This window comes from Fulmarus glacialis, unplaced genomic scaffold, assembly GCF_000690835.1.
Source record: "Fulmarus glacialis isolate BGI_N327 unplaced genomic scaffold, ASM69083v1 scaffold3091, whole genome shotgun sequence".
Taxonomy (NCBI): Eukaryota; Metazoa; Chordata; class Aves; order Procellariiformes; family Procellariidae; genus Fulmarus; species Fulmarus glacialis.
This window is the reverse complement of record NW_009192015.1, coordinates 48,667-60,600: the sequence shown is the minus strand read 5'-3', so window position 1 is coordinate 60,600 and position 11,934 is coordinate 48,667. Positions and strand designations below refer to the sequence as shown.

The 11,934-nt window shown below is 45.6% G+C and overlaps 1 protein-coding gene across 2 annotated transcripts in view; it reads left to right on the top strand.

Annotated features, from left to right (window-relative positions):
• Positions 1 to 11,934, top strand: part of PIK3CD (phosphatidylinositol-4,5-bisphosphate 3-kinase, catalytic subunit delta) — a 20,842-nt gene that overhangs the window by 4,584 nt on the left and 4,324 nt on the right. The window contains exons 6-18 of one of the 2 annotated variants that reach the window (XM_009586881.1): positions 657 to 746; positions 2,010 to 2,231; positions 5,356 to 5,452; positions 5,794 to 5,924; positions 6,858 to 6,917; positions 7,131 to 7,298; positions 8,114 to 8,235; positions 8,403 to 8,546; positions 9,246 to 9,345; positions 10,395 to 10,573; positions 10,761 to 10,864; positions 11,470 to 11,548; positions 11,803 to 11,934. The exon at positions 11,803 to 11,934 is cut by the window's right edge and continues 60 nt beyond it. In XM_009586881.1, coding sequence (XP_009585176.1) covers positions 657 to 746; positions 2,010 to 2,231; positions 5,356 to 5,452; positions 5,794 to 5,924; positions 6,858 to 6,917; positions 7,131 to 7,298; positions 8,114 to 8,235; positions 8,403 to 8,546; positions 9,246 to 9,345; positions 10,395 to 10,573; positions 10,761 to 10,864; positions 11,470 to 11,548; positions 11,803 to 11,934 — 1,628 coding nt within the window. Of the gene's footprint in view, positions 1 to 656; positions 747 to 2,009; positions 2,232 to 5,355; positions 5,453 to 5,793; positions 5,925 to 6,857; positions 6,918 to 7,127; positions 7,299 to 8,113; positions 8,236 to 8,402; positions 8,547 to 9,245; positions 9,346 to 10,394; positions 10,574 to 10,760; positions 10,865 to 11,469; positions 11,549 to 11,802 lie in introns of both variants that reach the window. The other variant, XM_009586880.1, reaches the window with a different exon arrangement.

Below are 11,934 nucleotides of genomic sequence, written 5' to 3'. Positions count from 1 at the left end.
CCAGGAAAGCAGGGCTCCATCACGCGTAACGGTTACTTGGGAAGACAAACGCCATCACTCCGAACGTCCCCCCCTCCTTCTTTGCCCAGCCTTATATACTGAGCATGACGCCATATGGTATGGAATAGCCCATTGGCCAGCTGGGCCAGCCGTCCCGGCCACGCTCCCTCCCAGCCCCCCGCGCACCTGGCAGGGCACGGGAAGACGAAAAGTCCTTGACGAGCGTAAACATTACTTAGCAACAACTAAAACGTCAGTGTGTTGTCAACACTATTCTCTTACTACATCCAAAACACAGCACTATACCAGTTAACAGGAAGAAAATCAACTCCATCCCAGCTGAAACCAGGACACGGGGTCACCCTCAACTCATCCTTTGATGGAGATGCTGATCTTGTCTGGGAACAGCAGCTTGTTCTCCCTGCCTCTCTCAGGACAGGTTCCTAGCTAGAATGTAGGAGCTGGGAATTTCCAGTCAGCCTTCCAGATCCCTCCACAACTTCCCTGCTTGTCACAGACTTCATGCTGCCCACCTGCGATGCAATGCTCTTTTTCTGTTGGAGGAAAAAGCATGTGATGAGAGATGAGGTTTGGTGCTGGCTTGAGAAATCTTTGTTGCATCTATTTCTGATCAGAACCCTTTTCTCTTTTTATAGCCAAACTATGGTTCCCTCTGGTCCTTAGAGCAGTCTTTCTACATTGAGCTGGTGCAAGGCAGCAAGGTCAATGCAGATGAGAGAATGAAGGTAGGTACTGACTCAGTTTGGGGTTTTGGTTTTGTGTTTTGCCTTTCCCAGTGGCATCTGTCTTGTTTGTGTGGTGATGGAAGTGGGGGCCGACAGCTTGATCTTACGTGATCCTCCATTATGCTTCATTCAGCCTTTGGGCAGTTTCTAAACTGCAGCACAACAGGAGGGGGAAGGGAACTTGTTAGCCAGCAGCCCAGCAACGGAGCAATGCATTCTTAGAAACGCTCCCCTGCAGAAGTTTCTGAGTAGCAAACAGAGCTGCTGCAGTGTGGTGATATCGCTTGACAGCGGTGTGGAGGGGCAGGGAAGTCTGCAAAAAGCAGAGCAGGGGAGATTCAGCTCTGAGAAGAGAGAATGATGGGAGAGGTGGTGACTGGTAAAGTTAAGACAGAAAGCATGATGCAGCAAAGCCCTGGGGTTAGCAAAGTGTTTGCCATGAAGGTGGGGAGCAGGCGAATGAGGAGAAGGCGAATGGCTGCCCTTTGGGAAAGGAAGGAAACAGGGCAAGAATATACCACGTATACTGGTGTTCTGCAGGGCAAGGCTTTATAAAGAAGCAGGCAATGAAATAGTTATTTCTTCTGCCCAGTGCCCCATCAGTTGCAGGGAGCTTCTCCTGGGGAGGATTCCTCTGATTCAGACTAGCCAGCAGTACTGTACCGAGAGTTAAAGGTGGGGATGAGCTTGGCCTGTCAGCTGCACAGCGATCTGGCAGACTGCAAGCGCAGTGCAGATTTGCAGGCAAATGTGCGCCCGCAGACAGCTCGCCGTTGGCCCTGCGCTGCAGGCCTGTTCTGGGGCTCAGTTGTTTGCACGTGCCCTTCTCCTGTGGTGTTGGTTTGCCTCCTCTTTGGCATAAGCACTTGCCCAGTTCTTGGTGTCCGCTTTTTCAGCGTGACAGGTTCCTGAGCTTTTGCAGCATCTCTGTGGGCAAAGTTTGGTGAATATTTATATTGCCTGGCTTTACAGGATGAAATCTGTAATACTCTTACCAATGGGGGTTACCCAAGCATTTTGCAATGATTAAGCAGCTCTTGCAAGCCCGTGTGAAGTAAAATGCTAACAATGCCCTTACCAAAGTCGACTAAAGAAGAAGATTAAGGAACTTCATGTCTCAGTGAATCGGGAAAGAGACAGGAGTAGGGCATCCTGTTCAGGGGAGTGGATGCCCTGTCCCATTCCTCTTCTAATCATGTGTCTTCAGCAAACAGGTCAAGTCCCTATGCATTCATGGTGTTCTCTTATTTCTCCTTCCCTCAGCTGGTGGTGCAAGCAGGTCTCTTCCATGGCAATGAGATGCTGTGCAAGACAGTGTCAAGCTCTGAAGTAAATGTATGCTCAGAGCCAGTGTGGAAGCAGAGGCTGGATTTTGATATTAACATCTGTGATCTTCCCCGTATGGCGCGGCTCTGCTTTGCCCTCTATGCTGTCATCGAGAAGGCAAAGAAGGCACGTTCCACCAAGAAGAAGTCCAAGAAAGCTGTAAGTAAAGCCAGTGCGGGACTGAGCCAGGCTTGCCAGTGCTGGAGGGCGCAGGACATCATTCTGAACCAAACGCCCTTTGCTTTCAGAAGACTTTATTAATAAAAGCTTACAGGATGATGGCCAGTAACTTCTTCAACAGGAACAGGAAACTGAGGAGTGGCTGCCTGTAGGAAAGGTTGTTTAAATGTTATTTCTTGTCCAGAAACACCATTAAGAAACATACCCAGCATCTGAATGCACATGAAGAGGAATCATTTATGCTAGTGTCTCTGTTTTGCCGTTCCGCAACTTCCTTGTTTTGTAGTTTGAGGTTAAACCATCTTCTGTGTTGCATCTTCTTTCTAGTAAGGTCTTTCATGCAAATCCCCCATGGAGCAAATTAACAGCTAAGCAGGGGGAAGAAAATGAGGAATGTAAACACTAGTTACAGCAAAGCTTTAGGTGAGGTAAAAGGAAAGTGCAGAATGTTCAAGGTTACTGTTCAGATGCTGCAAACTGAGGATGGAAAGTGTTAAATCACTTTGGAAGCTCTTGTTTTGAGCTTCTGAATCAGAAATGTAGTGATATTTCTTACTTTCCTCACCTCTGTTCGAAAACTTCTAGCCCATTAGTAATTCAGTAACTAAAAGTAGATCTAAGTGCAGTCTGTAATTGAATTGCTAGTTTCCCAGTGTTGTAACTTAAGCATGATGCCTCTTTGCATGTGAAGAGTTTTCGTTATGAGCGACAAATGCATTTGTTCCTCTGCAAATTATTGTTTCTGCAGCCATAAAAACACCGTTACCATGCTTTAAAGAGAGGATTAGTCATGCCATCTTCACTAGAGTGCAGAGAAATGAGGGACTGATAAATGTGATCACAGAAGATTTTAGTCTCAGTCCTGCTAGCTTCGTTTCACTGCTGGGAGGTTCACTGAGCTTTGTTGTGTTGACATCAATAGGGTTCTCAGGGTTACAGTGCATTAATGTCTGGGGAGCAACAGGCAACCCACGAGTCCTGCTTGTGTGGACCAATTTCTGGGTTGGAGACTTCAGACTGGAAACATTTTGAGGCCGGGACCGGGATCAACCTTTTTATTGTTGTTTTTTTACTTAAGAATAGCGGAACTCCAACTCCTGCTGGAGGCTTTTGTTGAACGGAATATCTGATTCATCCACAGGCTGCATTTTTGTGGTCACACTTGGAACAATTTTCAGTTTTGAAGCAGTCAGAAGGAAGTCTTGCTATCCTGATTGACAAAACAAAACCAGCCTGGTTAGCTGAGTTGTTAAGGGGATCTTGTTCATAGGTGCTGGGGAAAGGTAGATGCATTCTGGTGAACTCTTAATATAAAATCACAGTATTTGCTGGAGCTGTGGAAATGGATCAGCTGCAGCTTTGAGTAAGGTGCCCAGATCTGATTTAAAATGATTGGTAAGAGGAGGTTACAGTCAGAGTGCACGCTGGTTTTTGGTTTTGATTGATAATCTTTTTGCTTGCTCTGCTTACAGTACTCAGAGGTTAATTACATGCATGTTGTTTGTCTGTGCAGACTGTCCAGAGCAGATAGGTGGGACTAAATCACTTACTACCACAAAAACAGGCATGCTTGCAGACTGACTGGGATGAGTCAGAGGGTTAATGTCACCCAGAGGCTTGGCTTTCAGTGTTTCTGTAAGTCATGCAGGAGATATTTCTGTCCTTACAATGCCGAACCGTTGCTTTGCTGGACCTTATCCACCAAAAATCTTGCCTTGCATTTGGCAGGCTCTGCGCTGTGGTTTGATGTCCTTTACTCTGTTAGAAGAGGTTATTGCTGCTGGTGGTGTTTTGTTTGGCTTTTCTCTGTGATCTAGAAGCTGATGTCTCAAATGGGATTTTGCTGAAGGTACTTAGTTTAATCAAATCAACTCAAAGGTTTGTGAGAGGCCACTTGGAAGTGATTCATTTTGTTGCATTAGGGGAAAATGCTGACTTTGCTACCTCCACCAAGTCCTTTGGTGTACCTTCGGGGGAAGCCTGATGCATTCTGTAGAATGTCTCAGTGGAAAAAGGAGATGTCTCACTGTGGTTCCCTTCAAATGTTACGCTGTTTGTGGGTGCGTTTCACTGGAATTTTGCCTCGCAACCTCCTTGCAACTCAGTTTCTTAAGCGTATGCTTAAGCCTTGGTGTTTTCTGAGCAGCTGAGTGAAATGCTGGTGTTGCTGAAACTGTTTTATGAAGTAAACTGTTCCATTTGGGGAACCTGACTGCAGGAAATCTTAGGTCACTTGTGGAATATGTCTGTCTGCTCTGGTGGCAGGGAACTGGGTTAGAGCAGGGAGACGTGTTCTCTTTCTTGGCTGTGTCCCAGTCACTTTACTTGCTGGAGTCTCCCACCTCCAAGATGAGACTGGCTTCTGTGACTGGGTTGGGCTTGTGGGTTTTATTTTGGGGGGTGTGAGAGGGGATTGGCAGCATAAAGTTTGATTTCTATAGATAGTGTTTATTATCGTACAAAGGAGCCAAGCCTTTTCTTCCCGTTATCAGATATATCTAGCCTTCTTTGCCTAGTTTTCTGAAGTCACGCTAACTCTGTGTTCCCTGTTTCAAAATCAAGGTTCTTCTCCCTCCCCTCAAACTGTGAAATAAATGAAGTATATATGTCATAGCTCCTTCAAATATCAAGTGTAGAGTTGCAAGGCCTTACCGGACACTTAGAGATTCTTCAGCTATGCAAAATATTGGGTGATGAAGTTTTAGACATATTTGTGGGGAGTGTTTGGTACCGTTCAGCACTACACAAAAGGCCCCAGGTTTTGGCAAATACCTGAATTTGATGCCATCTTGTACTCTGATTTTAGGAGAACTTAAAAGGTAAGCAGACAGGCGTGGTTACCTGGGGTGGTACATTCTTTACAGCAACTCTTTGGTGAAGGAGTGCCTACAAACTCTTGAATGGGAAGTTACCTGCCTGTAGTATTCTGTGTAGCAATTTGCAGACTTGGAAAAGAATCAAGGTTATATAACTTCTTATTCCTGGCTATTGTGAAGGGTTTGCTTTGCATGGGGATATCTCACTTTCTTGTTAGTTCTTCTCTTACCTTCATCCAGCTTTTGCAGTTACAGCACCCAAATGAACTGCTTTCTTTGCTTTGCAGGACTGCCCAATTGCCTGGGTGAATGTCATGCTCTTTGACTATAAGGACCAGCTGAAAACAGGGGAGTGCTGCTTGCACATGTGGTCCTCCTTTCCAGGTATGTCAGGAGATAGAGCTACTGTATTGTTTGGTTGTAGGAGGGGCTGTAATAGTTCAGACTAGCAGACCCAGTACGATTACCGCTGTATATTACAATGGCATCTAGAGCCCTGCCAAGGTGAAGGCCTTGTTTTGCTTAGCATTGCACGTGTGACATAAGAGGTTGCTGCTGTCCTAAAGATGTCACGTATACTTCGCTTGTGAGAGGTCAGGAAAATGAAATGAGCTGCTAGGGCCGGGCAATGTCCAGAGACAGAGCTGGAAGCAGTCTGTGCTCTGCTTTCTGGACCAAAGCTGCAGAAGATTAGGGTTCATGGATTTATGTACTTTGCTTTTCAGATGAGAAAGGGGAACTTCTGAACCCCATGGGCACGGTACAATGCAACCCCAACACAGAAAGCGCAGCAGCCTTGGTCATCTGCTTCCCCAGCGTTGCATCGCATCCTGTGTATTACCCGTCATTTGAGCAGGTAGGGGACATGGCCACTTCTTTTGGGAGGCACAGAAATTGCCTAGCTTTGCTGGTGCAGGAGCATTCGGTGCCACTGTCTCTTGGGTGGGTGTCAACAGGGACCGGGTACAAGCGAATTTGATGAATAGATATTGATAGTTGAAAATTTGACTTTTTCTCTTACTTAATGGACCTTTGAGTGAATACTTTTCCAGGCTGTGAATTCCTGTGAATTCCTGAGGTAAAGCTGAGCATTTGTTTAAAAAAATTGGTTTAACTGAGCCGCCTTTAAACTGCAGGCAGTATTAGGCTCTATAGGAAGGAAGAGGAATAAAAGGGGAAGTGAGTGAAAGTAGACCGCTCCCTCCCTTTCACAGAGTGACAACATGCCGTGTGGTATGGGGATTTTCCATCTGTCACTGCAGCTGGCCAAACACTTAAAGTGGAAGAAGAAATGTGCCTGGTACAGGAAAGAAAAGAGATTTGCTCTGCCAGGAACATATCCACATACTCCCCCACGATGCATGTTCTGGCTCAGAAGCTTTAATGGATTGTGCCAGTGTGCACGGAGGCTTGGGCAGCACTGCTTCTCTGCTTGGCAAATGCACGCCCGTTCTAAGGATCTGGAATGGCTCGTGTTAGCCTGGAGCTCGGTGACCCAGAGTTCACGAACTGTATGGGTGTGCAGATGTGCCCTTTTTGGGGGGAAGGACTCATCCCTTCATTCTTGTTACTACTAGGGAAGGAGCTCTGTGGGCAGTTAGGTTACACCTCTGAGCAAAGGGATCCTGCTGAGTACATTACCTACACTTGGGCTGCGAGAGGTGCGATTCCCTTCTCCAGAGGTGGCAAGTGACTGATCTCTAATGCAGCATAAATGCCTGAAGTGATGGTGAGCTAGAAGTACAGAGGAAATCAGGAGCCTTTCTCAGACTCTTTATTTGTGTTCCAGCTGCTGGAGTTGGGGAGGAATGGAGAACAACCCCGCGCCACACCAGAAGATCCTGAGGAGGTGAGTCTTCTGGCATCAGTTTTTCAGCTATGTGCAGGCTATGTGCAAGCCTGGTTTCATAGATCAAGTTATATGTTTCCACCTTACCCCCAACCAGCTTTTTTCACCAAACTGGGTCATACCCCAGTCCTACAGGGTCTTTCTGGGCTAAGCAAGTCCTCTGGGTTGAGACTGAGCCCTGTGTATGCTCTGTCCTGTGATTCCCATGAGCAGAAGCTGCAACTGAAGGAGATACTGGAGCGGAGGAGCCACACTGAACTATATGAGCATGAGAAAGACCTGGTGTGGAAGATGAGATACGATATCCGTGACCAGTACCCACAAGCTTTGGCAAAGCTGCTTATCATCACCAAATGGAACAAGCGTGAAGATGTTGCCCAGGTGAGGGTGCTGGGTTTGGCAACCGAGGCTCCCTTTTTGATCCATCTTGCAGTGTCTGCATTCCTCTGTTGTGTTTGGGAGGCCAGCTTAGCAGGGGATGTTTCGCAGTGCCCCTGTGCAGGTCGGTTTGACATCACTGAGGCTGAGGAAGATTTTCTGTTCTCAGCCAGTCACTGCAAACATATGCTGAGTGGTACCTAGAAGAGTTGAGGTTTGGCTCTTCTGGGCTCCATTTGGCTCTCTGCACTGTCCCAGACTCATTACTGACCAACAAGGTCTTGCTTATTCCCTCTAGAAACTGGAGGCAAGAAAAAAAATCTGTTTAATTCACGGCAGAAATAGGATCTGGCTGGATATTCTTAACTGAGAGTGAGAGACCAGCACAAGCTACCCCAGGGCGTGTCAGTGAATCTCTTCGAGAGAATGTCAGACATGAGTTAGGGATGGTCCCTGTGCTGCTCATCCCTCCTTACTTCAAGAGCTTTGACAGGACCTTCTAAAGGTCCCTTTTTAGTCTACATTATTATGCTGCAGAAAAGTGCTTTTCCCAAAGAGCTTATGCCAGCAAAGGTAACCCTGCCGTGGACTTTGATGGCTCCTCCTGTCAGCCTTCCTAGAAAGTTTTAGACTGATGGTTTTTGACCTGGTGTCTGCAAATTTGCTCTGAGGCATCTATAAATAGTGACTAAGGTAGAGGGTTTACCCCCCCCACCAAGGGAGCTGGTCTTCCATCAGTAGAATTTTAGATTTTTATCTATTGTCATAAAAATCTTGTTCCCTTTTTTGCCTTCCTCCCTGCCCCCCCCGGCTTACAGATGATTTCCCTGCTTCAGACCTGGCCAGAGTTGCCTGTCCTGAATGCCTTGGAGCTGCTGGATTTTAGCTTTCCTGACTGTTACGTTGGTTCCTTTGCTATCAACTCATTAAAGAAGCTGACGTAAGTGTTCACCACAAGGGATATGCGGAGCCCCTTTCTATTTATGTTTAGGGCTGCTGACGGGGACTGTGAACAAGGCTGACAGTCTTGTCTTCTTTACAGTTTTTGCAAGTACACTTGGTGCAGTAAAGATAAGGTTGTCTTTTATTTTTCCGTTCTGTCCACAGAGACCATGAATTGTTCCAATACCTGCTACAGCTTGTCCAGGTGCTTAAGTATGAATCCTACTTAGACTGTGAATTAACCAAGTTCCTGCTGGACAGGGCGTTATCCAACCGCAAGATCGGCCACTTCCTCTTCTGGCATCTGAGGTAAAGAGCAAATGTTTTATGCTTTTTCTCAGTAATCAAGTGAAGCCAGCATTTACTGGTTTCCTCATTGCTCTGTGAAGTGCTCTGTGATTGCTCTGAGCAAGCATGTCTGCATGTATAGACGCCAGGGTATTTATTTAAAGGCTATTGGCTCTCCATTAGCTAGTGTCTTTCATCAAAGCATTGGTGGGATTTCTTTGCTGTAATTACCAAAACCCAGGACCTGCAGCTTTTTACTTGGGAGACTGAATAAGGATTATTTCAGGAAGACACAAAATTCTTTTTTTGTTTATTTGTTACTTTTTCTTTTGTTGTTGTGGTGGTGTTTGGATTAGGTTCTGCTTTCAGAATTTATACATACACACATGCCTGTGAGTTGAAATTTGCTTTGGACATCCATGGCCACCTGCCAGTTCTGAGCCTACGGCTCAGACCTGTCCTTGCTCTTTAAGATGTTCTCAAAGGAATGGTTAGCAATTTAGTCATCCAGAAAGATGCCTCATCACTTCAAGCAATGGTTTTTCTACATCACCTTCTGGGGTGGGTTCATTTTTTTCTCTCCCCAGTACATCGAAAGAATCTAAACAGCAGTTAATATTCTGCACGCTCCTCTCCCCCCGTCCTTGTGCCGGCATGAATGGGAGAATTAGTCACTCACTGCAGTGAGTCAGAATCGCTTTAACCTCCCTCTTCCCCTAGGTCAGAAATGCATGTTCCTGCAGTTGCCTTGAGGTTTGGCCTGATCCTGGAAGCATACTGCAGAGGCAGCACCCACCATATGAAAGTTTTGATGAAACAGGTAAAAAAAACTGCTTTTAGCCATAACGTTGACTTTCTTCTTGCTTGGAGCTGGTTCTTAGCTTTTCCAACTTAATGTTATCAGTAATACAAAAAAAGCCTTTTTACTGCTATGTTGGTTTTGGCATATCCTCTTAAGAGCCTGGAGTTCCCCATCACATGCGACTTTGCTCATCTCTTACTCACCAGCACACGTCCCAAACTACACTATGTGTCTAGAATGGTTTGAAATGTTCAAAGACCGCTGCTATTAGACGAGTTACCATTTAGTAGGAGCTGATCCAGTTGCTCTGTGGAGGTAATCCTGCTATTTACCCACCCTCTAAAACTTCTCTATTATCTATCAAGGATCACTCTACCTAATTCAGAAGTGAGGGACTCACTGAGTATATATACTCAGCTGAGTATACATGAAGTCGTATCTAAGATGTGCCCACAAACCAGTGCTGCTTCTATTTTCAAGACTGAGTGGCACTTTTGCATAACCGCTCTGTGGAGGTAATCCTGCTATTTACCCACCCTCTAAAACTTCTCTATTATCTATCAAGGATCACTCTACCTAATTCAGAAGTGAGGGACTCACTGAGTATATATACTCAGCTGAGTATACATGAAGTCGTATCTAAGATGTGCCCACAAACCAGTGCTGCTTCTATTTTCAAGACTGAGTGGCACTTTTGCATAACCAGAACTCCCCCCAGAGCATTGAAGGGCAGGGGCTACAGGTCTCATCTTCACTTTTCTAGACAGTGCACCTCACTTCTTCCTTTGGCGCTTGATAATGTGCGTTATTCCTGGTATTTAGGGCTGCAGTCATTACCTTGCAATGCATTTGTGCCCAGCAGAATATCCATAATTGATTATGGATCTCCCTCAAGCAGATACTACTAAATTTGTTTTGTTGCAATGTGTGAAATTGCCACAAGTTGAAGAGAAGGTAAGAGACTTGATCAAGGTTTTACATTTCACAGTAGATTTTAATAGTTTTTAAACTTTCTCCATAAAAGTTTTCCTATTTGTTAACCCTGTTCCATCCCTCCCTTTTTTCAGGGAGAAGCACTCAACAAGATGAAAGCTCTGAATGACTTTGTTAAAGTGAGTTCTCAGAAGGCCACCAAGCCTCAAACCAAGGAGATGATGCATATGTGCATGAAGCAGGAAACTTACCTTGAAGCACTTTCCCACCTCCAGTCCCCCCTGAACCCCAACATTATCCTCGCTGAAGTTTGGTAAGGAAGATAGCTGCATCTCTTAATTTGTGCCGCAGGCTTTGCCCAGCAGTAGAGCCAGGCTTCTGGTTACTCCAAGGACCTCTCATGGAAGTTACCAGTCCGTTAGCGTTTGCTGTTGAATTTGCAGCTTAGCCACTTTTTTAATAAATGGAAACCCTGATGGTAGTATTTTTGTTTCCTCTAGTGTGGATCAGTGTACCTTTATGGACTCCAAAATGAAACCTTTATGGATTGTGTTTAATAATGAAGAGACAGGTGGAGTGGGTATTATTTTTAAAAATGGAGATGGTAAGTCTTTAAAGCATATGTTTTCATAGCATAATAGTCTCAAATATTTATTGTGGTGAGTGGGCCTAAATATGGACCATTAAGATGATGTATAAATGAGGACCATCAACATGTTTGAGTTTTTTGACAGTAATCTGGAGATACAATAAACTCTCCTCTATATTTCACTTGCTGCCCTCTTCATTAAGATTTTAGCACAGTGGTAGCTGGATACCCTTGCACAGTGAAAAGGAAACTGGTGTGAGGTCTGAAAGAGCTACAGCAGTCCAAGCTTTGTCGGGTTGGCGTGGCTGCTGCTCACTGTTGTGTCCAGATAGATGTTTTCTAAAGTGCTACATTGACTGCTTTGGCAAAGTGAAGTAGCGTATACCTCCCTTAGTATAATCATGTCTGAGTTAAGGTATCTGGTATGGTGGCTTTACACTATTACTGCACTAGTTACCAATTGCTCTGTGCTGATGTTCTTTACTAGCTAGACCTAGCAAGTGACAAACACGGCAGAAGAGCCTGCTTCAGGGGCAGCACAAGCGCCACTTGCAAGAGCACAAGAAGAGGGGAGAAGGGGAGGTACTTACGACCCTTTTTTCCTTTGTAATGCTGCACAGATCTTCGTCAGGACATGCTGACTCTGCAGATGATCCAGTTGATGGACATCCTGTGGAAGCAGGAGGGCCTGGACCTGAGGTGAGTAATGTGCACACGGTTGTCCTACTGCAATGATAAATCATGTGGGGTGAGGCCATTTTGGCTGCAGCTTATTTTGTCCCCGACAGGTCTGTCTAGTATGCTATGAGCAGCTAGTCACGTTTTGTGGTACTGAGGAGCAGAAATACAGAGTAGGCACGGAGTAGATATGGCAGACAAGGGGAAAGCTTAAAAGTCAACACAACCTGGTTCTGGGCAAGATTTCAGTGGAAGGGTTTCTTTCATCTCTGCAGGATGACCCCTTATGGCTGCCTCTCCACAGGAGACAAGACTGGACTGATAGAAGTAGTCATGCATTCAGACACCATTGCCAACATCCAGCTGAACAAGAGCAACATGGTGGCCACTGCAGCCTTCAACAAGGA